Source organism: Microchirus variegatus, assembly GCF_963457635.1.
Source record: "Microchirus variegatus genome assembly, chromosome: 11".
NCBI lineage: Eukaryota > Metazoa > Chordata > Actinopteri > Pleuronectiformes > Soleidae > Microchirus > Microchirus variegatus.
The window spans coordinates 16,294,215-16,321,897 of record NC_139812.1 but is presented as its reverse complement, the minus strand read 5'-3'; the positions used below and the strand labels follow the sequence as shown (position 1 = coordinate 16,321,897).

The 27,683-nt window shown below is 41.1% G+C and overlaps 2 protein-coding genes across 2 annotated transcripts; one reads left to right on the top strand and one right to left on the bottom strand.

Moving 5' to 3' along the window:
• Positions 1 to 59: 59 nt before the first annotated feature.
• On the bottom strand, positions 60 to 16,291 carry LOC310933730 (calpain-1 catalytic subunit-like). The gene is made up of 22 exons (XM_083897281.1): positions 16,152 to 16,291; positions 12,398 to 12,647; positions 11,332 to 11,401; positions 11,121 to 11,239; positions 10,909 to 11,042; positions 10,616 to 10,784; positions 10,401 to 10,484; positions 10,221 to 10,306; positions 9,748 to 9,822; positions 9,306 to 9,466; positions 9,025 to 9,194; positions 8,924 to 8,935; positions 8,592 to 8,803; positions 8,459 to 8,498; positions 8,281 to 8,346; positions 7,917 to 7,974; positions 7,688 to 7,752; positions 7,492 to 7,560; positions 7,321 to 7,399; positions 7,105 to 7,218; positions 1,539 to 1,597; positions 60 to 1,455 (listed from the first exon to the last, which is right to left on the bottom strand). Exons 2-22 carry the CDS (start codon positions 12,641 to 12,643, stop codon positions 1,429 to 1,431), a joined length of 2,115 nt encoding a protein of 704 aa, XP_083753407.1. The 5' UTR covers positions 12,644 to 12,647; positions 16,152 to 16,291; the 3' UTR covers positions 60 to 1,428.
• A 2,054-nt stretch (positions 16,292 to 18,345) lies between these two features.
• LOC310934106 (calpain-2 catalytic subunit-like) lies at positions 18,346 to 27,366 on the top strand (the record flags this gene model as incomplete). Its single annotated transcript, XM_083897751.1, has 20 exons — positions 18,346 to 18,582; positions 19,826 to 19,895; positions 20,103 to 20,221; positions 21,465 to 21,598; positions 21,676 to 21,844; positions 21,932 to 22,015; positions 22,093 to 22,178; positions 22,261 to 22,335; positions 22,408 to 22,568; positions 22,653 to 22,843; positions 24,098 to 24,309; positions 24,500 to 24,539; positions 24,649 to 24,714; positions 25,985 to 26,042; positions 26,129 to 26,193; positions 26,308 to 26,376; positions 26,484 to 26,562; positions 26,996 to 27,112; positions 27,192 to 27,250; positions 27,343 to 27,366. 20 exons carry the CDS (start codon positions 18,346 to 18,348, stop codon positions 27,364 to 27,366), a joined length of 2,115 nt encoding a protein of 704 aa, XP_083753877.1.
• Positions 27,367 to 27,683: the final 317 nt, after the last annotated feature.

The following is a 27,683-nucleotide window of genomic DNA, read 5'->3' as shown; positions in this document are numbered from 1 at the left end:
ACACAACAACCTAGACGAGACATCTTAAACCACAAGATCATTTTTTATTGAAGGCACAACATACATTCACAACACAAAACACATGAGTGGCACATTTTTAACAGATGATTACAACATCATGGCATCATGTATAAGGCATTCAGTATCATGTGATCCCTGCAAAAGTCACTCACGTGAACTGATGAACAGTATTTCTCATGATTTAGAGTCAGTGCCATTGCTTACTTTAACTAAAATCCTAGTGCAAAATAAAAAAAACAATCAAGGTTGTCAGTTTGACTTCAAATAAAACAATACTGGTCAAAGATAGAGGGTAAACTTCAGTGTCAAATGCCAAAAATTAAAAATTTCTGCTGAATCAGACCAAGTCTCTACTGCCACCTACAGTACAGGCACAATAAATACACTATCAATTTAACACTATGGTGATTATTTCTTTACATTTACTTCTGCCATGGAGGTTATGTTTCCAGTGCTTTATGTGTTACAGTACAATGATACACAATGATGTATGGGCCAAGGAAAAATCCATTACCTTATAGGGCAGATCCATTTATGGGGTGGATAGAGGAGTTTGTTTTACTTTCTTCAACAGCATCAATTACCTTTTTTTATTTTTTTTAAATAAATACTTCAGAGGTCACTACTGAAAGAAAATAAGACAATTAACAGTTCAAGTTTGGAGGAGATCCAAACTGATCCAGATTATGGGTATAAAATATCTTTATGAGGTGATTCTTATTCAATTACTATACAAATATATTACTTATTCTGTTTGTACAGTGGCACAATTTGTTGAGGAAAAAGGGGTCAGTTGTTGGTTATATCACTGATGTGTTGGCAAAGGTTTGTGCTCCCAAAGCACCTTTTAGTTGCAAAATAAATTTGGTTAAGAAAAGTTGATTTAATGGCAGAATGATGAAGACTATAATACTTCACTTTTCTATTCTACAATTTTCAATTCTTCTTCAATTCTACAGTAAAAGACACATCTTAAAATATTATTTTTTTCATTCTGTGAGGGAAAAAAAACTAGTCAGCTACAACGGTTAATAAATCACACATTCATACAGACAGCAAATTTTAAATGTAGAAATATAAAATCAACCGTTACCGTGCGTGCATTATACAGTTAGTGGTTTTTGTCATGCACAGACTCATGCTGTTTTTAAGAGATGAAGGGTTGAAATAGCACATGGACTGCTTAATATAGTACGTTTGCATAGTTTCTTAAATCCAGCTGGGAGATGCATCTTGGACTTTGGTTTTATGTTACACAACTATATGATTTGCTACTTAAGTTGCTGAGGTGGGCGAGTGTTAAAGGAACAGTTTGTGGCTAAGGCTGGGGGGGGGGGGTCTTCAGGGCTCCAGTTTCATGGATGTCTGTACCTTTACTCCGCATGCTCCTCTATCGAAGACTCTGCTTCATCCGCACATTGTCATGTAAAGCCACTGGCAATGTGAGAAATAAGAGTTAGACAAACAGGAGAGAATTACGGGTCGTGTGGAGGTTTTCTTTTTTGAACAGAACTCACCTCTGTGACATTCATCTCAGCCACTCCTGAGCCCTCATTGTCAAACTGCTTGTAAGACCCTGTTAAAAATGTCACAATTTACAATATAGTCATACACAGAGACTGCGGCCCCCTAGCTTCTGAAATATGTTACTACAATGAGTCTATAATAGGCTTGATATGAATGCGTTTCATTATATCATTATTTTTTGTATATAATGCATCACCTGAGAGTATTGTGGACCATCTGCACAGGACCAAAAACAATTCTGATCTTTTCCTCCCTTGGGACAAAAATCAGCTATGACCCATAACAGTGTAAGCAGGAAAAAAATGGATTCAGATTTTGGAAGATCAGATTCAGTCCTCTTTCATACTTGTGGTTCACGACCTGGTCAGAACAAGAGCCTTTCTGCAGGGAGTTTGCATTTTCTCCCCGTATGTGCGTGAGTTTTCCCTGGGTAAATTGCCCATAAGTGTGAATGTGAGAGTGAATGATTACACTGGTCAACACCAAATGTATTGTTTAAGTTTTGTTTTTTTTAGGCTAATTTAGGATAATTTTGATGTTCTGAATACAAAAATCACATTGGTTTTGCTCAATCAGGTCAACTTTCTGAACAAAGCTACATATTTGTTTTTGAACGCTTTTGTTTAGATGTACGGGTGTTTTCACGTCATATGATGCAAAATTCTTTTATACTTCTTGTAATAAACAAATTCTGAAGATTTTGCATGTGCCAACTTATGATGAATTGGTTTTTTTTATATTACAAGTGAATGAAATGGCTTCGGCTCGAAGATCTTGCAAAAATAAGCCTGATAATGTCACAAATATGTAATCAATTTAGTGAGAAGATCGGATTTCTCAAAATCAAATTAGCATAAAAACCTGATTGAGAAAAATGGATGTCAATGGACAACTTACAATTATTTTTTTTCGTAACCCAGTGTTATTTGTCTTTGTGTGTATTGACCCTGTGATGGATTGGTGACCTGTCCACAGGATGAACCCCCACCAGAGGACAAAGCAGTAGACAATGACTAGATGGATGAATCAATGTAAGCAAACAGATCAGATATTCCAATATCAATGTGACCTGTGCTTCCTTAAAAACAAGACAATAATATATCAATACAACAATATGATCACATGACTTTCTTTCAACCTGTGCAATTGAGGACCAGGGGCTCGAATTTCTAAATTTCACTTCCATTTCGGCCTATTAACCATTTTCAGGTCAGTTGACACACCCACTCTGTGGTTTGTTTTCCCAGTGTAAATGTGGACATCAGACATTTCAATTTAATGTGTAGCCCACACTGCATGATTTAAAGTGGTAGATGGAAAATTGAAGCCTAACAATTTCACAGTTGAGACTCCAGTGCTCTTCAGATGTGTGCACTCGTGTGTGAAGGATGAATAGGCTACCCAACATTAATTTGTGTGATATCGACTCCAGTTATCTGTAAGTGCTTAATGCTGCATTCATTAGATTATTGAGCACTGCTGCTAAAATATCACACAATCGTTAAGATCTATTAGCTGCTGACAACAATCCCTCATAACGTGCACACATGAGCACCAAAAGCTGCAAAATATGATCATTATCTACAATGAAGTGTTGTGTCTTCTGTTACTGTCTGTGTAATGCAGCAGTCAGACTGTATATGATGTCAGTAAAAAAAGTAAAATAAAAACTAATGATAAGTTTGCTCCCCCCCAGCATTTCTCCCAACACTAAGATAAGATGGCGCCCGTGTTGGCAAGCCGTCCGCCTCGCTCCTTCGCTGTTATGTCTGTTTTCCTGCTCCTACTGCTTTTTGCCTTCGGATATGTTTCTGCTCTACTGGCATACGACCGCCAAACCCTCCTCGACCTCAGGGCTTGGTCAGAGTCCCTGTTGCCATCTGATCGCCCACTTTTCGATCAGGAAACACCGGTGCTGGCGGACATTCCCTTTCACCTGCGCCGACTGCCTACTGTCTCTCCCCGGAGGGATCGTGACCAAAAGTCCCGCTCCAACGGACCCTGCGGCTCCAAACACCGATGCCGGCTGTCATGCCCTCTCCCCCAGAGAAAGCGCTCTAGAAGACGTGGGAAACGTGCCGGTGTGATCGCCCGTCTCAAAGCTCACCTGAGAGTCTTTTCCTCGGCTGAGCTGCGCCTAGGATCTTCTCCCCCTGTCCGGTTCGTATGCAGCCGATGGATCCGTCCTATCTTCCCGGAGCCAGCGCCGCTCATTACTAAGGTAAATGGACCCGCCACCCTGGCACAGCTTACAGCTCGAAGCTCGCGGAGAAAGTTTATTTACACCCAGCCTCCCGACACCGGCTCCATCTCATCCACCTGGCTCGCCGCTCTTCCTGTCGCATCGCAGATACGTCATCAGAGTGCCGCCACCGCGGTAAGGAATATCGCCGGCGGAAACATCGCGAGACTGTGCCATGTTGTGCGTGATGGAAAGAGAGGTGTGGATCCCAGCCTGCTCTGTCCCATCCAGAGGTCTACTGATCAATCCCACATTAAAACTGAACTTTTGAATGTCCAGTCCCTGTCTAATAAATCAAGCCTGGTTCATGATCACATTCTTGATAAAGATATAGACCTGATGTGCCTCACTGAGACCTGGCACCAACCTGAGGTTTTTTCATCATTAAATGAAGCCTGTCCCCCTGGATACAGTTACCTGCAGAGGGCTCGCTGCACTGGCCGAGGTGGTGGCCTGGCAGTAATTTACCGCGACACACTCAAGCTGTCTCCTCTGTCTCTACCTGATGTGTCCTCGTTTGAATATCTGGCCTTCAAATCAAAACCCCCTTCCAAGATCAATGCTGTACTGATCTACCGGCCGCCCAAACCACACCCATCCTTCATCACAGAGATTCACGACCTTCTCACCTCGCTCTGCTCTCTATCCTCCAATAACATCATACTTGGTGATATGAACATTCACATTGATAATCCCTCCTCCCCCCTGGCAGCTGATTTCCTTCATGTACTGGACTGTCTCAACCTCACACAGCACGTTGATGCACCTACACACACCAGAGGGCGCACTTTAGACCTGGTCATCACAGACTCTCCTTCCATCAAAGATCTGTCAGTATATGACCTGGGCGTCTCTGATCACAGCATCATTTCCATGGACATTTCCTGCCCATCTCTCCTCCCCCAGCCTAAACGCGATATTCATTTTCGCAACATAAAAAACATCAACCCTGCCATCTTGCACTCTGACCTTCAACTGCTGGCCTCAGTCAACCTTCCATCAGTCAACAAATCGGTCGATCACTACAACCATTCTCTTCGCTGCCTCCTGGATATACATGCCCCTCTCAAAACAAGAACTGTGTCTTTCTCCCGCACTGCCCCCTGGTTCACGAAAGAACTGCGCAAGATGAAGGCTGCTGGCCGTGCCATTGAGAGGCGTGTCAAATCATCTGGCCTGGTGGTACACAAGCTGGCCTACAAAAATCACCAGAAGGCCTATGCAGCGGCCCTTAAAGAAGCCCGGTCCATCTATTACTCCAACATCATCAATAACAGTCCAGGAAATTCAAAACAGCTGTTTTCCACCATAAACTATCTCCTTAATCCCAAAAACCAAACCCATACAGAACCCACAGTAGAACACTGCAACAGGTTTCTTGCATTTTTCAAAGACAAGATAAATTCCATCCGGTCCCAGCTCTCAGGCTCCCCAGCTCCATTTCTGCCATCTGCCTGCCCTCAACCTGCACTTTTCAGCACCTTTGCTACAGTCACACAGACCGAAGTTGAGGGTTTCATCAAAAAGATGAAGCCTTCCACCTCCCCCCTGGACCCCATCCCTACAACACTCATCAAATCTAACCTGTCTGTCATAAGCCCTCTTACCACACAAATAATAAACCACTCGTTAAACTCCGGCCATGTCCCGCCCTCACTCAAGACTGCCGTTATCAAGCCTCTCCTGAAGAAACCCAACCTCGACCCAGAATGTTTCTCAAACTACCGGCCCATTTCCCATCTTTCATTCCTGTCTAAAGTGCTTGAAAAAGCTGTTGCCGCACAGCTACAGGAACATCTACAACTTCACTCACTGTTTGAAATATTCCAATCTGGTTTCCGCACTGCCCATAGTACAGAGACAGCATTGTTGAGAGTCACCAATGACCTTCTCATCTCTGCCGATTCTGGATCCCCCTCCCTGCTCATCCTTCTCGACCTTTCAGCGGCTTTTGACACTGTCGACCACCATATCCTCCTAAGCCGCCTCCACACCGACATTGGTCTCCATCATTCCACACTGGACTGGTTCACCTCATACCTCGCCGACAGGACAGAGTACATCAGCCTGGGCTCTGCCAGGTCCCAAACAGCCCCTGTTACATGCGGTGTCCCCCAAGGATCTGTCCTAGGACCCCTCCTCTTTATCCTGTACATGCTGCCACTGGGTCGTGTCATCAGCCGGCACGGCATCTCTTTTCACTGCTACGCCGATGACACTCAGTTGTACCTCCGAACTGACCCCAACCTACGTTCAACCCCGGTCCACTCATCATCACCTACTCTAGCCCTCTCCAACTGCCTGGAGGAGATCAGGGCGTGGATGAGTCACAACTTCCTCCAGCTGAACAGTTCCAAAACCGAAGCCATACAAATTGGTACCCCTCATCAGGTCCAGTCATCACCCATAACCACCATCTCCTTCTCTGGTCAAGACATCCCCCTCTCTACCTCAGTTACCAACCTCGGTGTGAAGCTGGACCCACAACTTACCTTTGTAAAACACATCAAACATCTGTACAAAACCTGCTTTTTCCATATCAAGAACATTTCTAAACTCCGCCCATTCCTCACCTTCTCTGATGCTGAAAAACTCGTCCACGCCCTGATCTCCTCCAGGCTTGATTACTGTAACAGCCTGCTCATCGGTATACCCAACAAACACCTTCAGAAACTTCAATTCATTCAGAACTGTGCTGCCCGAACTCTGATGAAAACCCGCAAATACGACCACATCACCCCCATTCTTCAGAACCTACACTGGCTTCCCATAACCTCAAGAATCCAATACAAAATCGCCCTCATCACCCACCTTTGCATCTACAGCAACGCCCCACAATACCTCAAAGACCTCCTTACCCCTCACTCATCCACCCGTAACCTCCGGTCCCAAAGTACCAACCTTCTCCATCAGCCCCGCACACGACTCCGCACCATGGGAGACCGAGCCTTCTGCTCCACTGCCCCCCACATCTGGAACTCCCTCCCTGAACACCTACGACAACCCCAGTCTGTCGATGCCTTTAAAAAAGGGCTTAAAACGTTTCTATTCGAACAGGCTTTCCTAGGTCGTTCCTAGATGTTTTTATTCTCTTTTCTGCACTTTCTTCTCCTCCTTTAGCTATTCTTTCTTCTGCTGATTTTAATCGTGTCTGATTTTAATCGTGTCTGATTTTTCTCTTAGTCTTTTGTTTATTTTGTTTATTGGTTTCTGTAGCACTTTGAGATAACTTTATGAAAAGTGCTTTACAAATAAAATTTATTATTATTATTATTATTATTATTATTATTATTATTATTATTATTACTACTCACTGAACATGGCTTCAAGCTTGACCAAACAGCAGATGAAGTTGTCAAAGTCGATCATCTCGTTCTCTGCATACCGGGCCACCAGAACCTGGTTCAGTTTGTTATTTAGTTTGAAACCTTTAAAGAATCACAACAGGGAGAGATAAAGGGCTGCAGTTATCATCCATGACTGTGTGTCTTTATTGTATATGTATGTGGAAAGATTTAAAAGCATTGTACCTGCCGCTTCCACAGCAAGGCGCATCTCATATGAGCTCATGGCACCGGACTTGTCAAGGTCATATTGTCTAAAAATGCCCTAGAAGACAATGACAGAAATGTTTATACTATATAAATACAAAGAGACTAAGAGTGCATAATGTTCCTTTGACTTTATAAATTCGTTCTTACCAGCCACGTCCGGATTTTGTTCCAGAGGATCTGAAACTCCACCAGTCCCAAACGGGCGCTACCATCTTTCTAGTGAACAGGGTGTCAAGGGGTGAATCTAGACACGGACAATCACTGGCATGCAAGCTGTATTTTTTTGTTTAATAAAATGAATACAAATTTTGATCAGTTCCTGCCTGATAAAGAAAGAGGATACATCCATTAGATTGACCATGGTCCTACAGGACTCTATACTGAAGCCGTCAGTCTTCAGGTCTTTGTCTGGAATAATTAGAATTGAACAATCAATTTGAACAGTCGTCACTGACTAATGGAGGTGGGAAACAGACAATCTACATTTGAAACTAACACAGTAATGGCAGATGTATAAATAATACATCAACCTTCAAACCGTTTGTGAATTTTTGCCTAAAAATAAAACTTACGCCGGGATACGACTCTGTTCAGAATGGTCCTGAGCTCTCGAATTGAAATCTCCATATCCTGGAAAACACAATAAAGAAAAGAAGATCTTTTTTTTCTTCAGGTTTCAGGAAGTTACACAATTCCAGTGTGTAACTTCTGTTGCCAAAACACTGCTAGTGTCAGAACCACTCTAACTTAGCCCACACCTCAGGCGAGCCTGCAGAGCTTCCTGAAAGGACAACTCCCAGTCCACCTTAACCATTCTCTTTCAACATCAGTTTTACCTCACTCATGTTTCAGAGAACTGGTATATTCCTTGACCTACAGTTTGCTGCTGTCTCATATCACTAGTGTAGCTGTCATGCTGTGTAGCTAGCTACCTACCTCTCCTGCTAGCTGGGCAAACATGGACTTAAAGGAATCATCAATATCATCTTCAGTTAATTCATCCTGTAAAAAAGCAAGAAGAAGAAAAAAAAAGTCACAAATAATTGGCATGCTAGTTATTTCATAATACATGTACATTACATTTGAAGTGTGTTAGTTATACGTCACTACGTACATCATCTCCTAAATCAGCAGAGATTTCATCATCCAGTTCTCTGCAGTGGACAAAAGATGGCATGTTCACGCATTAAAAACATATAGACTGAAAAAAACAAAAAAAAACACATGAATTTATCTATGTCACATACTCGGTTTCCGATTGCTTCTCAGTGAAGACTCGGAGGACAAAGTCAGCCTCTTTACTGGGCTCAAAGGTGGAGGGAACGACGATGTACTCTCCAGGCGGAAGACGCAGTCGCGTGCTCACTTCTCTCATGTTAATGAACGTCTCGGAGCGTGCACATGATGAATGGCTCAAAAAGAAGTCTTTCTTCAAGTGGACATTGTGGCAGCCTCTGTACTATGGGCAACAGGAAATAATACAGCACGTGAGAGGCATTTGTTTTGTTCATGTCAACCTCTTTTTTAACAATTAATAATAAACAAAATAAACACATGCTATATTCAAAGTTTGGCCTACCTCTTCTGGGACCTGTAAAAAGTGAGAAAATTGTGTGTTTAAGTTAAAGCAAAATCTCTGAAATTCAAAGAGGCTTGTGAATGTTTCATCCTTGTTCTCACCTCATAGAGAGCAAAGCCAATGGTGTGCATGTCCTGACCTTGGCGCCGGTACCTGCGACGATCCTTCTGCATGAGAGATACTAAAAAACTGCACGCCACCTCGTCGTCCTCCGGGTCGTCATCTTCCTCCAGTAACGTGATCTTGTACTGAGGGTTGATCCAAAATGTGTCTACACAGACGGTGCATTTGTGTTAGAGAGAAGACATCACTTTGATACTATTTTCTGTCAGTCTATATAATATCATTGCATTTTCCCTGTAAACATATGTTTGGGACTGACTGGCGTGGTTCCTGCAGCCTCCGGCGGTGCTGCCTCTTCTCCATGTGCCGTAGAACTTCGTGGTGTTCCAGTGGCTGGCGGCGTCCTCGCTCAGAGCATCGGCAGTCAGGTTACAGATCTCCAGTCGAGAAAACTGTCTCAAGAATTCGCTGAAGGACATCCTAGGAGATTAAAGTTAATTTTGAGTAAAACACCTGATTTGCAATTTATTTTTTGATAAAAATTTACATTTGAAAACTGCATTCATTCAAATCTCATCAGGGAGATAAGAAGTTTGACACCAATCACAGATCTGTCTCATAAAGCTAAATTAAGGCTGTAGTTTAACCTTTAACTTTCACATGCAGGAGGATCAATTGTCTCATGTAACTCTTAAGAAAGAAGAAAATAGGCAACCTTACACATTTTATCAGTAGATTAAATTCACACTGGCCAATCTTACCAGAACTCCCCGTCTTCCATCTGAAGATGCAAGTCCTCTCGTTCAGAAGGGTCAATCTCGTCCCATTCAGATGAACTACACATGACAAGACAATGATTTGAAAGTCATTAAAGAAGATATAAACAACAAGGAACAAATGTTTTGGCTAGGGGTGGGGGGGAATCGATTCACATATGAATCGCGATTTGAATCATCCACGATTCTGAATCGATTCATAAACTTCAAAAATCGATTTTTGAAGTTTCTATTCTGAAAAAACACCCGTTTGTGTTATTTGTGTACAGTTCTTTATTTATGCAAGTTATTTTTTTGTGCAGTAAGTAAGTTTTTATTTGTTTTGAATGAATAAATGTTAACGTTTGTCAAGTTTGCCTTTGTGTGATCACAAAGAATCGTTTGAATCGAGAATCGTATGAATCGAATCGAATTGTGAGCCACCCAAAGATTCACATCCCTAGTTTTGGCATACTCACTTGTCACTCCAGGCACCGGTCCACTCCACCTGGCCCCAAGGATTACGTACACGGATTAAACGTGTCATGTTGCCTTGATAATCCACCTATGCAGACACCAAAGTGATGAGAAACCTACAATAGCCAATAACTGTTATCATTAACAGTTATTAAAGACAACAGAGCCATGCACAGACAGACCTCCTTCAGTCCAGTCAATGAGTAGGCGTGTCCCTTCACAAGCTTCTTGAATGTAACAGCCTCCATGTCAAAGGCGCTGGTGATCTGTAATGTTATATAACATGATGAACTGCAGCCCTGAGTATGAGTCATCTGGCACAAACAGCGCTTTTAATGCAATTGGCTTTCTCCTGATGAGTCTGCCTTGGTGGTTTGCCAGTGTGGTCAGCACTTACATCTATAGAGCAGCCCAACAGTGAGCCTCTCTCCAGGGCTTTACCGATAATCCTGTACAGATCTCTGGGAGCCTTGCAGAGCTCGTACATCTCAGACACACCACCTGTGAAGTCTTCAAAACCTTCAGTGGTGCTTCCTCCAGACAGTGCCTCGTAGGATCCATTTAGTCTTATAACCACATTAAGAATCGGTTTGAGTGTCATCAACAGCAGTACTTCAGACTACAGTTTGGCAGCTTCCTACTAAATACACTCACGTTGAATTATTTAGCTGACTCTTTCTCAATACCTACTTCGCATAAGCCTTCTCCATGAGTGCACTCCAGAATTCATTGCCCTCAGCCGAATGGACAAACATGAGCTCCCCATCTTTGACAGGCAGCCGGTCATCAATCACAACATCCACCCATTCGCCAAACTGCCAAAACTGCAAAACAGACAAATGTTCAAGTATTCTATCGAGCCACAATGCCTCCCTAAAAGTGCAAAGACTGGAGTTAAGTACCTGAAAGTGGAAAATTCCAGCATAGTCATCTTGGAAGGTCTGTCCATGTGGGACAACACGATGAAGAAGCTTCTCATTTAGAGTGAGAGAGGCGATGGCCGCCAAGAGCCAACAATCACCTGCAAGTGAGGGGAGTCACTTAGGAACCAGCAAATGATGTCTTCCTACTGTTTTTTTTCTTTCTATGGCAGTTTGAGCATGAATGACTTACCAAGAGCTCCCTGACAGATGTCTGTTCTGGTAGCACCACCCACAATGAACTGAGGGTCCTGTGTCAGTTCCTACAGGAGAAATTAAATGTGTGGATACAATTCCATCAAATAAACAGATTTCAGTCCAGTCAAACATTTTAGAGCATGTAGTCACTGCAACCTCACTGTATTAGTTAACCAATTAAACTAGGAAAACAATCAAAACAAAGACAGTGGATGATACCATCACCACAATTCCCTCACTGCTGCTTCGCTGTGTTTGCTTAGAAATGTCTGGTTGCATTTATCCTTCATCTAAAAGAATATATGGCTTTGTCTGGATGACAAGAGGTTCAAAGCCGATTTTAAATTGGACAAAAAAACATGACATGCCTTGTGTCTTTGGCCAGAGTATCAAATGGATGCAAAGGATGCCTCACATAATGTTCCCTAGGGCAACACATCTTTCACACCACTGCTATTTCTATATCTGTGCATCACCTCCCTGTGTGTTAACACAGCAGTGTAAACAAATGTCCAAGCGGGGAGTGGTCAGATGCCATGAGATGTTAACAGCTGCAGACACTGGACTGAGAAGCTCGTACTTGTCCTAATCTGTCGGGGTCATTGAATATATTTACGATGGCACACACTGTTGCCAACATATTTGCTATTAATTGCTCAATTGTATTGTGTGAGTGGATAGCAACTGGCAAAATAAGAAGGTGTGGGTTTTTTTTAATGTCAGAGTTTGAAACATTGAACCAGGCACCCATTGGATGATACTAGCTGCCAATCACACTAGTGTCCATTAATTTGTGGTCCATTTTCCTCTAAATATATATATATATAATATATTTCTATAACTATAGAAAAACTACACATTCTATTGAAGATGACCTGAAATTATCAACAAAGACCATTAACTTCTCAGGAAAATTTTGATTGATGTTATAAACCATTCTATTTCCATTCAAACAATGTATTTGGGTTTTTTTGCAGCCATTATGTACATTTTTGTATAGTATATCTATATGGTCTGGAGTTTGAACTATCTATTCATGCGTTTCCCCCCAGTTTTCTCACCGTGGGTCTTTTCCACTCCACATCTCTAGTTTTAGAGGAATGAGGAGCAAGCTCCTTAAATCCCAGGGATGGAGGCTCAGCTGGGAAACAGGGATCTTCGAACAGGGAGCCCGACTCCACACAGTCTTGTTTCAGTGCCTCGTAGTCCTGGTTGGCGAAGTGCACGGCCTGCTCCTTGGAGCCCATGCCTTCGGCTCTGAGCCTGCTGGCGTATATTGTTGCAGATATCCCTCCGGCTGGATCCATATTGCTGCAAGATAAAAATAATGCCACTGGGTGGGTGTGTGCACGGTGCTGCCGTCTATAAATAGAAGAAAGTTTATCAGTGGCACACTCTTGTGTCAGAGTTATAGCATGCCAATCATCTGTGGGAGGGTGAAGAAAGATTATTTTACACTGGTAATTAATGCATTTTTTTGAAAATATAAGAAGCCAAAGCTGCTAATAAGACGATGGTCAGGTACATTGTACATTTAAAGGCTTACACATGATGACTGATTATTTCTAGACTTACATATGTACTCGCATAATATTTTAAGCAGTGGCGGCGTGTGAGATTTTTTTGGGGGGTGTGGGGCACGGTAGTTAAAAAACAGTTTTTAGATGCGATGTATGAACCACAGCAGCCTACTGACGCATATATATATATATATATTTGTATATATACGTGTGTGTAGTTACAGACTTCAACACCAAATATTATTTTTAAATTGATAACCCAGACATTTCAAGAAATATGTCACAATTTTCATTCAGATAAAAGGCTGGAAATAAAATATATTTATTTTATGCTACTGGCCAATTTTTGCAGTACCACCAAATACTGAGTCAAGTTAAACGAATCTGTGCCAAGCTTTAAAATGTGATGAGGGTAATGTGAACTCCGAGTGAGAGAGTGCATCATCGTGCACCGCAGAGAATCATAAGACACTAAAAGCTCTGGTCTGAGAGAGAACAAACTGAGCCTAACCCAAATCTGACAGGCTTTCTGTTTTTTGTCTCCTGAGCCAGAGGAAGTTAAAAAAAAGCCTGCTGAAAATGACAAGCCTAAAATTATTTCACAACTACATCTCTCTTATTAAAGAGATTAAAGCACTAAAAAGTACTGCTGGACACTGATGAAACAAATGTGAATTGTACCCACTTGTATGCATCATAAATTAGGTCTCTCGTTTGGTGGTAAGGGTTTGTTTGTTGGACTCATGACTCGAGTATTTCCAATGTTGTGGCAACAATCCTACGAAAGGGTAATAGCAATAATTCCTTCCTGTAACAACAATGTTAATTTGATGGTAACATCACTCCACTAAAAATATAAGTTAGAAATAAGTGAATACCAATGCCCCACAGCAGAAGGCAGAAAGCAGCACAGAAAGCAAGCTCGGATGAAACTCGGTTCCTTAATGAGAGGAAAAGCACAGCACCACCTTCAAAACAGCAAACCCAGGAATAACAAAGCAAGTTAGAATGATGACACATTGGTTGTATAGGCAGACTGAGAGGAAGAATGAGACAAATCAGAGATAAGAGTTCACTCATTGACGTTTCATTGTCAGTACAAATCCACAGTATTTGGCCACAGAGGCAATTCTGATCCTGATTTTGGATTTTTAAGTTAAATAAAGAGTTAACTCTTTTTTTCAGCCTCAAGTTCATGAAGCTTGTACTGCCATGTCAATGTGGGTCTTTTTTCTCTTTTCTGAATGCACCTGCTTATCTATGCAAGGAGGGTTCACAGCTGTCAGCTAAGTCACCAGAGAGAACATAATAACTTTGTAAGGAGAAATGTAACCAAATAAGACAATAAGCCAACTGTTGAGACTTTTTAAAAAAACTGTTTCCTTGTTGAAATAAGAGCTGGGGAAACAGGGACATTGTCTTTTATGCCACTCTGGTCTACTGGAAAGGAATTCTAATGAGCTGAGTTCACTAAACAGTCCAGACACTCGCAGTCCGATAGACTTGGACCGAGCTGCAGTCGTGAGACAGCAGGAAAGTCGAGAGGAACATTATGCTGAAATTAAAGGATACATTACTGTCCTTTGGAAAGAAACAATCCCGCAGGACACGACATTGTTTATAAGACCACCCCCCACTATGAGGCCCCCTGCATGCCTATAGAGTCTGCAGGAATGTCCCCCTGCTCTGACAAACAGTAGAGAGAGGCTGCTGCCGGCAAATAACGACAAAGATATCTCCTTTTCACGCTAATGAACAAAGAAACGCTGATCAATGCAGTCCAGTGATGGTGATGTCATCAACCAGGACTTTAACCTAAACAATCCATCTGAACTACCCTGTCACTCAAAACAACGCACAGGAGCCAACACTGTCAACATAATACAAGAACGCTGCCTACTTTACTTAATTAAATGATTGACCTTTTACTATTAAAAAGTATTTCATGCAAATATGCAATATTATCACACACTGCAATAAGGAAGAAGCACTCAGTGAATCATGCAATTGTGATAATCACGGATACAGAAAATCAATCATTACTGCTGTATAGCATGCCAACATACTGTGCAGGACATGTGCTTCTCACTTTAACTAATGATATTTTAGTTAGACGTTAGTAATTGTTTTTGTTACGGTGGTGGTAAGGTGTATATGTGACGTTACATTTTGTTTTGTTTTTTTAAAAGTGGCCATCTGTTTTGTAACTATAGACACGATCCAATACGCGATACATGGTCCACAATACCAATAAAATCACGATACAATGATTCTGAGATAATCAATATATTGCAAGATCATAAAGCGATACATCATGATATCTGTCTAACTGGAGAAAACAAAAAGTCAGTGAAAAGTAAAAAGTGCAGGATTTCTCTATTTATTCACAACATAGAGACTAAAGTGCATAAGTATTAAACGTGGGGCCATCTTCCCGCCGTTATCTCCCTCTTCTTCGGCAAGGTAACTTCTGCCAAAGTTTCCCCAATTGATTTGAGCAGCGCCCCCACGAGGAGACATCGAGTAGCGATGCCCAGCAAGGGACTGTTTACATTATTCAAATAACGATATTTGCTCTGGCGTATTATCGATGAAGGATGAGGATATATCACCAAATCGATATTTTTGACCCACCCCTATTTGTAACATAAGCATTTTTGTAACATTAGTAAGGTGTTTTATTTTAATTTCTTTTTATTAAATACTACAACAGTTAGTAGCATGTAATTTTATGTAACTTTTTTTTTAATATTACAAAATAATATGCAAACAAAATACATATACATATATACATTTACATATATATACATATATATATATATATATACACATATATACATATATCTAAATATATACACACACACATTTAAATATAAGGATCTTCATTTAATCTGTATTATTATTATTTTTTTTTACAATTATCGTAAATCGCAATTATTTCGCGCCTCCTGCACATACTGTAAATACTGATGCCTAGCAACAGCGACACCTGTTCAAGAAGTGGAAGTGGGGCCTGTCGTTACTACCCTGCAGTAAACACAGCTACAGACATTTCTGAGAGCAATAATTATGTTATTTTTTTGACACAATGTTGAACAGGTGTGCTGAATCAGAGAGCCTTGAAATGCGACAGCTGTGACCGCACACACACACATTCACTGACTATTGTTAGCGCTACAACACGGAGCACAGTAAATCTGTATCACCGCACTGAAGAGGCCTGAAGTACACGCGGAGCACCGTTAACCTTCGGCCGCTGTGATTAGAAATGAGACAACGGAGACGAGACACTCACCACCGCTTCAAACGAGGCTCCGGCGGCTTTCAGACTGACAACACGTTTGTGTGAATCTGTAGAAAATAAAAGACAGGCAGTGGTTTGGTTTCCAGGAGCGCAGGAGTCAGGACCACCCCTCTCTACTGCACTCACACAAACACACACACACACACATAAAAAAGGAGGAGGGGCCACTGCCTCACACCTTGTACCCCACAGTACTGTAACTGACCGCTGGAGGCGCTGTTGCTAACGGGCAGGCTCTCATTGATAGACACACAGTAGTATGGAGGACCAGACCTGACATAACAATAAATAAATAAATACAGGAATGAATGCATAAATAAATAAATACATAAATAAATGCATAAATAAATACATAAATACAGGAATAAATAAATAAATACCTTAATAAATGAATAAATAAATACAGCAATAAATACATGCATAAATAAATAAATAAAAGCTTTACATTCATTTTTACATTTCTGTACTTCTGTATGTATTTATTATTTATTGATATGTCAAGTCTCGTCCTCCGTACTGTAGAGATGTTAGAATATCAACATTATACTATAAAAAACATGTATGTAAAACACTTGTGTATTTATGTGTATATACTTCCTCAGTAATAAAATGAATAATCTAAATAAAGGATATTTTGTTCCAAAATGTTCCAAATAATATTAAGAATACAGATTGAATCTGTAGTAAAGTGATAGTCTCAGAGTGTTTTTTTTTTTATTACTATCTCAGAATGATTAGAGCTGATCTCTGTGGCTAAACAAATAATGTGACACCCGAACCCTAACCTGGAAAAGTAAATATTAACATTCTGTAAATCCTTATCCTGGTGTAATTGTGTCCTCTGAATCACACTGTCGAACACAAAGGTATATGTGTTTAACATCAGTCTATCAGAGCATCGCTAGAAGAGAATAGACTCCTGAAAGGTTGGGCGTTTCAGTCCGCCATCAATGAAATAATATTGCGTTAAATCTTAAACTAGGTTCAGACAAAGTTCAGCCTTCTTTATTTCTGCAGCTCAGTTTTTCTCTGTGTTGTGTATATCAGGATGTAACATTGGCAACATCTGAATCAGACGCTGCTCCCATAGACACATAATATTTTTTTCTTAATTTGCTGTTTGTACGTATAGATATTTATGTTATAGAAACTATTCAAAAAGCTTTAAAACTGTTCGGATTAAGTGTGCATAACATGAAAAAGGACTACTCCCAAACAATAATCCATCAATACTGCACTACCTACAAGCTCTATGGACCAATTTGTAATCTTTCAGCTTAGTGTTTTGGTTTTGAGACTCTATAAAATAAATAGCAGTTACGTTATTATCTATTATTTTAATTTCACATTAAAACTATATATAATTTTATATACACAAACTCACTTAAGCTACTGTGCTCTAAGTATAGGAATCGAAGCAATGTTGTTCTCACTAGCTTTTATTTACATGATGACAATAGGTGATGTCCGTTGTCTGTTTGGTAAAAACAGCAGTTCATGTATAATTAATCATTCATAAGGCCATGTAAGAACAGCAATAATGTATTCTGTCAATAGTGCATTCCAGTGTAGCCACAGTGAAGCCTAATGTATATGCCGAGTGTACAAACACACATCACACTAAGCTTAGTGTTGCAATGTCTTTAACATTTCCATCTCTTAGTTTTGCTCAACAGTTGCTCCATTACATATGTTTAAGCTTCCATTACATTATGCCTAAGCTTCCATTTTATATGTTTAAGCTTCCATTTCTTAATTCCCAGCTGTGAGTATTGAATTCCTTTCAATAACATTGGAAAAACCTTTGTTTTGCCTTTGGTGAACATTTTATTTCATTATAGCTATAGATTGGAATAAAACAAATTAAATATGTTGACCACTGATTGTGTCACACACTAGCATCAACCCTCGTCAACAGGCCTTAGGCGTGTCCCTGTTTGTTCTTCAGCTGTGGCCACAGCCATTTCTCACTGCTGATTTGTTTAGGTTTGCAGCCGTCTGCTCTGTTTGCCTCACACCTGCCCAACGTTAATCCCTCCCTGTCTGTGATCCCACCCTGTCTTCTCCCTCACCTGTGGTGACTACACTATAAATGAAGCAGGGACAAACACGTCAAAGGCTCACCTCACAAACCAACTCGGACAGAAATCCAGGCAACACCATCTCGGGAGAGTCAAGAGTAAGGATGACATCCACAGCAGACCGACTGGCCCATCAGCAGGCTAAGGAGCGAGGCATTGGCACCAACAAGCAGGCAGTGAAGTTCAAACAGCAGGATTATGAATCCTTGCGGCAGCAGTGCTTAAAACGTGGACGTCTTTTTGAGGACAACTGTTTTCCGGCTGAGTCCAAATCCTTGGGTTTTAAGGAACTGGGACCATACTCATCCAAGACCAGGGGAGTGGTCTGGAAGAGGCCGACGGTAGGTAGCCACCAGGGCTGGGATGACGTGCTTTTGTCACAATTCACTTGTTTACCTGTAGGGGAGGAAATATTCAGAGACACTTGTTAATATGCATAGAAGTAATTATTTATTCAATCTGACTCCAATTGATTAAAATAACTTTATGATTAAATATCATTGATCATTAATTACCTTTAGTAACATTTTAAGGACTGAATTCTGCCGCTAAGGAATCTAAAATGTTTTTGTTCAGGGATGACAGATCTATAGGTTTAAGCTATTTAGTGACCTTCTTAACATGGAGGAACATAGCCCTGACACCCGGGTTGAGATATTCAAAGGTTTTAGAACACAACTCAATAGTTACAGAACATGATACTCAGAGGTTGAGGGTATAAATGTTACCTAGACGAACTTACCACAGATCCTTTGCTACTAACCATTTGATCAGACCATGTGACACACAACGTTTGTTAATGTGAGCCAATGCAAACAGGAAGTTTGGAGGAGACACTTAGGAATGACAGAAGAGGGAACCACTAAATGGCCAAATTCTATCATTAGAGATTGACTCAATTACAAGAAACCAAAGACACAATACACACAAAGTGGTTCCTTCCGGCCTGGGGATTCTAGGGTGGGGATCAAAGTGAATTATATTGTGATTCTGCTTTTTTTGCAGTTTGACAGTGTCATAATTGTGATTTTCTTTTCCTCTTCAAACACATTTAAATGATAAACTATTTTGAGACAATAACCCACGAGACAAAACATTGTCTCATTGTCTCGCACATTATCTTAACTGAATGGGACAGTGGACATTTAGTTTCCACTGATAAAGATTTAACAACTATAATATCAGACCTAATAGAAAATTATTTCATAGAAAAAGTATTTTTTTTTACTTTAGCCTACCCAAAGTCCACCAAGCTAGTAGAAAGTAAAATAAAATGCTCAAGTCTCTCAAAACAAGACAAAGCATATTCAAATATGTAACTGAAAATCTTTTTAAAACCATAAGCAGAACTTCCAATACTTTGACATACATTGGCAGTTTTCTGGCGCCGGATATTGGTTTTGAGAGTAAAAAGAAAATAATGTTGTACCTACTTACACCTACTTACAACCAGTTTGCAATGATGTATCCCTCTTTTCTCGCTCATGGTCTAAAATATTAATGCTGAATATTTAATCCAGACATCAGTGGAGGAATGTCTCTAAAAACTATGATCAAATATTCAACTCCTTTGTTTTCCTATAGGAGCTGTGTTCCAAGCCTAAGTTCATCGATGATGGAGCCACAAGGACAGACATTTGCCAAGGAGGTCTGGGTAAGTGAGGGGAAAGATAATGGATGATGGGGTGTTGTTGCTTTTAAAAGGAAACCGCAAACATCCACGCGACCATTCCTCCAACCAGCTGCTATTAAAGTTGCAAAAGGGGGTTTGTTGGAACATGCTGTTTACAGCACAGCCGCAATGTGGTGAACACCACATGTTGCCTCATCTCACAACATGTATCTGCTCTTTGCCGTGCAGGTGACTGCTGGCTTCTGGCTGCAATAGCTTCTCTGACTCTGGAGCATCAGGTCCTCGCTCGAGTGGTTCCTCCTGGACAGAGTTTCACAGAAAAGTATGCTGGGATATTTCACTTCCAGGTCAGATTTTTTTTTTCTCATCTGATCACATTAATGCCGGCTTTCAGGAAGTATTTTTAACTGATCTCCAGTTTGGCATTGCTCAAAGACAGACTGAAGCGGACTTTAAGTCAAGGAATGATCCCAGTTCTCTGAAACGAGCGAGATAGTGAAATGTTGAAAGAGAACCGTTGAAATATGGACCTGAGATTCTTGTAGTAAGCTCTGCAGGCTCACCTGAGGCCTGGGGTGAGTCTGGAGGGGTAGAGACGCTAACAGTGCTTTTTCACTATTCAGCTCTAGCAAGACTTGGCTCAACTCGGCTTGAATCTACTCGGTAACTGCTGCGATATCCTTTTATACACGACGCACACAACATGTGATGACCAAAGCTGAACTGAAATACAGCAGAACGGGTTGTGATTTGGCTCACGATCACCAGCCGTGGGCAGTGCTGTCGCTAAATAGACCAGACTCCTCTGTTAAATAATGCGATTTTTGAAATTTCTTTGCCAAATGTTGGAGATTAACGCATGTTTTCAGGAAGTCTTTTTAACTGATCTACCTTCTAGCTTTGTTCAGTTGGATTTTTGTGTCGGACGTTACGCTCATGACTCATCCAGTGATGGCACTCTCTGCCAATCAGTGGCTAGCAGTATCACATCAGTATCGGCTCAGCTCACTTGGAACCTTGTCAGAGCAGGCACTAAAAAAAAGTACAAGTAATATAACTAATGGAAAAGCAGAAAAAATTAAAATAAATAGTAGAGCTGAGTGGAAAAGCGCCATGACAGCGTTTTGACGACAGAAGTTACAGACTGGATCTTTAAATAAAATGCAAGTTTTAAATGAAAACATGTTCACTAGTGTAGGACAATTACTAATTTTGAAGTAGAGTAAATGCAATGATCATTGATGCTCAAAGAAATTAAAAGAGTCAAAGCTTCAACTTACATTTCTGGCAGTTCCCTAAATGTTTCACCTGCCCTGCAAAGTTAATCAATACTTTACAATGACTATGTTTGCATGCACATCTTCAACAGTCTTCTATCATCTCCACCACGGAGAAGTTGAATTCTTCTGAGAGTTATGTATCTAAAATACAACAAACCACTATACTGTGAAGACAAACGCTTTGTGACAATAGAAAACACAGTGAATGTGAAATAAAGATATATAATACAAACTTTCTTAGTCATAATGCAGGATAAAAGTTGTTAGTTTTAAGTATTTGATGTTGCTGATGGTTATTATTTCCCCTCAGTTCTGGCAGTTTGGTGAATGGACAGATGTGGTGATCGATGACCGTTTGCCCACCAGAGATGGAAAACTGATGTTTGTCCACTCGGCGCAAGGCTCAGAGTTCTGGAGCGCACTCCTGGAGAAGGCCTACGCTAAGTATACAGACATCTGCGATGTACAATATGTTTGTACAGTTGTAGGCAAATGTGATTACATCTCTCTGTGTCTGACAGGGTCAATGGCAGCTATGAGGCGCTGTCAGGTGGAAACACTATTGAGGGTTTTGAGGATTTCACAGGAGGAATTGCAGAGATATACACGTTAAACAAGCCTCCACCGAAGCTCTTCCAGATTATCCAGAAGGCCCTGAGCCTGGGTTCACTGTTGGGCTGCTCCATTGACGTGAGTCTTATTTTCCTACTCGTTTGCATGCAAACAAATGCACCAAAAGTCATGTCGCACTGAAATGTTTGCATCCTGTGCTTTCAGATATCCAGTGCCTATGAGACAGAGGCAGTTACTGCTTCTAAACTAGTGAAAGGACATGCATACTCAGTCACTGGTGCAAAAGAGGTGCACTAACTTTATCTTTTTTTATTATTATTTTACGGCCTGCAAAGCACATAGTGAACTCTTTCTCTTTCCTTCAGGTTCGTTACCGGGGCAGAAAAGTTCAACTGGTCCGCGTCAGGAATCCGTGGGGTCAAGTGGAGTGGACGGGGCCTTGGAGTGACAGGTAAATATATTCTCTTTTCACACACCATCAGGTACAATTGGTTATTAATGTTTTCTAAATACATCGTTATTTCTCAACATAGATCCAGTGAATGGGACTACATCAGTAAAGATGAGAAATCAGACCTGTACCATGTGGCAGAAGATGGAGAATTTTGGTAAATCTTCTGTCTTTAAACATTCACTATTGATGAAATGATTAGAAATAACAAACGAGTTCCTCTTCTCAGGATGTCCTACTCAGATTTCATCAGACATTTCTCCAAACTGGAGATCTGCAACTTGACCCCAGACACACTGACGAGCATTAATGTCAAGCACTGGAACCATTACCAGTTTGAAGGGATGTGGAGGGTTGGCTCCACTGCTGGTGGCTGCCGCAATCACACAGGTAGAGGGGGAAGTCATGCGTACATCATGTCTGAGTGAGGAGTTCTGCTCTAATCTCTTTGGGTTTTTTTTGTATGTGTTACAGCCACGTTTTCATCCAACCCTCAGTTTGTGGTGCGTCTGGAGGATGTGGATGACGATCCTCTGGATGACAAGGACGGGTGCACATTTCTCGTGGGGCTGATGCAGAAGAACGGACGACAGAAGAGGAGGCTGAACAGCGAGCTTGAGACGATTGGCTTTGCCATCTATGAGGTTTTTATTTTTTACAGTACTGTGCAAAAGCCATTCGTTGTTTTAGCAATGCTATGATCATTAAGTATACGTATTTCTCAATCACGCAACCATGATGTCCATGTGAGCCCCATAAAGGTTATATTTGGGCTGACAATATAGGTCCCATGCCAGTTTGTCCATGGTTGTCATAGTGGTCCCACCCATGTTCACCCATGCGCACTCCAAGTACCCTTTCCAGGCTACCTGGGTACTAAGTGCACTCTTAGAAATAAGGGTTCCAAAAGTGTTTTTCTACAAGGGCTGAGGTTCTACCTGGAACCGTTTGTTTTTCAAGGGTTCTTGGTAACACCAATAGTTCCAGTAAGAAACATTTTGATCCAGAGAAACCTTTAAAACCCCATTCCTGAATAAAGGGTTTTTCAAGGGTTCTTGGTAACACTAATGGTTCCAGTAAGATCGATTTTGATCCAGAGAAACCTTGAAAACCCCTTTCCTGAATAAAGGGTTTTTCAAGGGTTCTTGGTAACACTAATGGTTCCAGTAAGATCGATTTTGATCCAGAGAAACCTTCGACCTGGAGCCAAGAAGGGTTCTCCTATGAGGACAAGCCGAAGAACCTTATATGGTTCTACATAGCACTTATAATTCTGAGAGTGTACAGTTTAAAGTGTCTAGTACACTTGAACAATAGTGCGACCCTGGCTCTCTTGAATCTTGAAACCCTTATTAATGTTATTGGTAAAACCTGGTTTATTCAAGACGTACTTGCACATGTTGAGTCAAAGTCATTGACAGCGTTCTAATATATGACACCAACCTTCAGTCAAATTATTCCAATCCAAAGGCCAGTGATTGGCAGACATTCAATAAGCTGTCTTAATCAATGTCCGTGTCACCGACCACTTTATCAGGCACATGGGACTAACCCTAACACTGCACCACACTTATTATTTATTCTTTCAAACTATTCTTTGTTAAAGATCGTCAGTTTCTGAAAAACTCAGACCAACCCGTTTGGCACCAGCAACCATGCCACAACCAACATCACCTTTCGTACCAATTCCCATGAATGCCTAATAAAGTGGCAGCTGAGTGCACTATTCTGTGTTTGACCTTTTAAAATATTGCATTAAGGTTCTATAAACTGTCTTTATCCTTCTTGCAGGTCCCAGATGAGGTCTGTATTTCAACTGCTACGTAAATCTCCCATTTTAAATAGCAACATATACATCACAGGACTGTGAATTTCCTTCCGCTGGTAATAACAAAACCTCTTCTGCTGTTCAACTTCAGTACAAAGGCCGCAGTAATATTCATCTAGGTCCAGAGATTCTGCTGCGACAGAGAGCTGTGGCCATGAGCAGCAGCTTCGTCAACACGCGCGAAGTGAGCGACCGCTTCCGACTTCCTCCCGGGGAATACGCCATTGTGCCTTCAACTTTCCGCCCACACAAGAATGGAAACTTTGTTCTCAGGGTGTTCTCGGAGAAACAGGCTGCAACCAGGTACATGTGTTATAATGATGACTGATGACCTCAGGGGAAGCTGCAGCAGATCTCAGAGCTTTTTCTTATACACCCATCTAGTGGCCACTCGTGTCTTTAGTCACCAAGTTAAATTGAAAAGCGAGAAGTACTTGTAATTTCCTTACACTCCAAGAGAGAGTGCTCAAACTCTGCATTTCTGTTTTTTCAGTCCACTGGAGGAAGACATTGATGCTGAAATAGAGGATGAGGTGAGATAATCCACTGAATAACTAGCAGCCCTCTTTTTAATTGTATTAAAAGAACTACATTTCACTACAATTTCATCAACACTCACACATAGAGGTGTCTCTCTTACAGAAGGAGATATCTGAGCGTGATGTGGATCCTCATTTCAAGAATCTCTTTAAGAAGATCGCTGGAGACGTACGTAGAGGGACAAAGACATGAACGTCACGTATCCACAGCTATGAACAAATTATAAGATTCAAGATTCAAGATTCAAGATTCAAGATTCAAGATGCTTTATTTATCCCGAGGGAAATTATTGTGCAACAATTGGGAGGTAAAAGTGTAGATGTACAAGAGTTAAAAGATACATAAAATAAAATAAAATAAAATAAAATAAAATAAAATAAAATAAAATAAAATAAAATAAAATAAAATAAAAATAAAAATAAAAATAAAAATAAAAACAAGTAAGACAAATGCAACAAAGTGCCAAACAGAAGGAAAAACAGTAACTTACAACAGTAACTTAAATGCAACAATGCCACAAAAAGAATCAAAAAAGAATCACAGTCAACGTAGGTATATATAATATACAGCAGTACGCACGGAAATAAAATAAGTACAACTAAAATATGGTGAGCAAATGTTGAAAGTGATAAACAGTGATAAGGTGACTAATGTTATCAGCATAGTGCAAACAAAGTAAAGTGATGAAGTGATATGGGTAAAGTGACATTTGGATCAGGACACAGTGTCTCCACTGTTCCTAATGCGGCCAGAAGTAGCTAAATTAAACAGCCTGATGGCCACAGGAAGAAAAGACTTCCTCTGGCGTTCTGTGTTACACCGGGGGAGAATGAGTCTGTTGCTGAAGGTGCTTCTGCTCGAAGTCAGCAGCTGGTGGAGAGGGTGAGAGATGTTGTCCAGGATACTGTGCAGTTTACACAGCATCCTCCTCTCAGACACCACCACCAAAGAGTCCAGCTGGACCCCCAGGACGGAGCCAGCCTTCCTGATGATCCTGCTGATCTTCTTGGCGTCTGCTGCCCTCAGCCTGCTGCCCCAGCACACAACAGCAAAGAAGATGGCACTGGCTACCACCGACTGGTAGAACATCCTCAGCATGGTGTTACATACGTTGAATGACCGGAGCCTCCTCAGGAAATAGAGACGACTCTGGCCCTTCTTGTACACAGCCTCAGTGTTCTTGGCCCAGTCCAGTTTATTGTCCAGGTATACTCCAAGGTACTTGTAATCCTGGACAACATCTACAGTCACACCGTTGATGGAGATGGGTGTGGGGGTAGATTTCCTCCTGCGGAAATCTACCACTAGCTCCTTAGTCTTGGTGGAGTTGAGAATCAGATGATTAGCTCCACACCACTCGACGAAGGAGTCCACAACGCCCCTGTACTCCTCCTCCTTCCCCTCACTGACACTGACAAGATGTTTTTCTTTCAAACAGGACATGGAGATATCAACCTTTGAACTGGTTAGAATATTGAACAATGTCGTCTCCCACCGTAAGTAAATTCAAAATGGATTTAAGGAAAGACACTTTTCATTTTCCTTTACTTGACAAAAGCTTTGTTTTGTCACTCTCACGCAGGGTCTGATCTCAAGACGGACGGATTCAGCCTCGAGACAGGTCGACTTATTGTCAGCCTTCTGGACGTATCCGCTTTAAAATATAGAACATTAAAGATATGAAATAGCCTGTCCTCCAACCACAACAATCTACATGATAAACGATAATTGCGCGTTGAGCTCTTAACCAACATTTTCCAGAAAGATGAAAGTGCCATGTTGGGACTGATGGAATTCCATTTGCTTTGGAGCAAAATCCAGAAATATCTGGTAAGTTCTGATCCAAGCTGTCTGACACCAATTACGTCACATGGGTGAAAACCTGGCCTCACCTACTGTATAAACACAACTCACGGGTTACACACACACACACACAGGAGATCTTCAAGACTCACGACACGGACAACTCTGGCACCATGAGCTCCCACGAAATGAGAGGCGCTGCCATTCAAGCAGGTAACAGAACGTTGTCACACGAGGAAATAAATGGTTGCACATTCATTAGCACACAACCGTTATTATGACAACACATGTTCAGATATGCTTCACGGACCCTTACTTACTTACTATATCTTTAACTAATAGGTACATATTTATGACATCAGTTCAAAGAAACACATAAGAACAGCTCGATCATTTGCTGGCGTAGATGATGGTGCGTTTTAGTGTGTAGCTGCTAAACAGGATATGCCAGTTAGACTCTTGTCTCTGTATAAACACTTTGCCAGAGGAACAAAGTGAGCAAGGGCGGTGCTGTGCAACATGACTCATCCATTGTTATTGTCTGACACACTTTACTTCCTCGGGATCAGACAGAAGAATCTCACACACACACACACACACACACACACACATCTACGTATGTGCGTGTTTGTCTTTTCGTCCACAGGTTTCCATGTTAACAGCGCCGTGCTGCAGGCCATTGTCAGCCGCTACGCCGACGCTCAGTACGCCATAGACTTCGACAGCTTTGTGGGCTGTCTCATCAAACTGGAAATGCTCTTCAGTGAGTATGAGCAACAAACACAGACACGCCCCGACACCTCGAGCCTGCACGACAACTCACATTTCTGTTTGTTCAACAGAAATGTTCAAGTCTCTGGAAAGAGTCGACACAGGGAAGATTGAGCTGGACATGCAACAGGTGTGTGTGTGTGGAAAAGAAACTCCCACTATAACAACAACAACAACTACAACAACAGCTTGTTGTGTAACTTTGTCAATGTTCTTTCACAGTGGCTGTGCCTGGCGATCTACTAAATCTGGAAACAACATGATATCATATGAGGGTTTAGCCCCCCCAGACCCCCCTGTATTTCGCACAGTGACTCTAGTTTTTAAATTTAAATGGAATAAAATATTATGTAGGTTCAAATGATATTTTCAGAACAAGGGAACAAATAAATTAATAAATGAAGTCTTTCATGAAATAACAAGAAATATTCATGAGTGAAAATTAAATTCACCAAGCATTTGAGGGCTGGATGAAGTAATCCCTTCATTTTTTTTGAGTAGTTTATTTCACCTATATAGATATATACATACAATATAGTTAAATAGCGTTTTCTCTTTTGCAT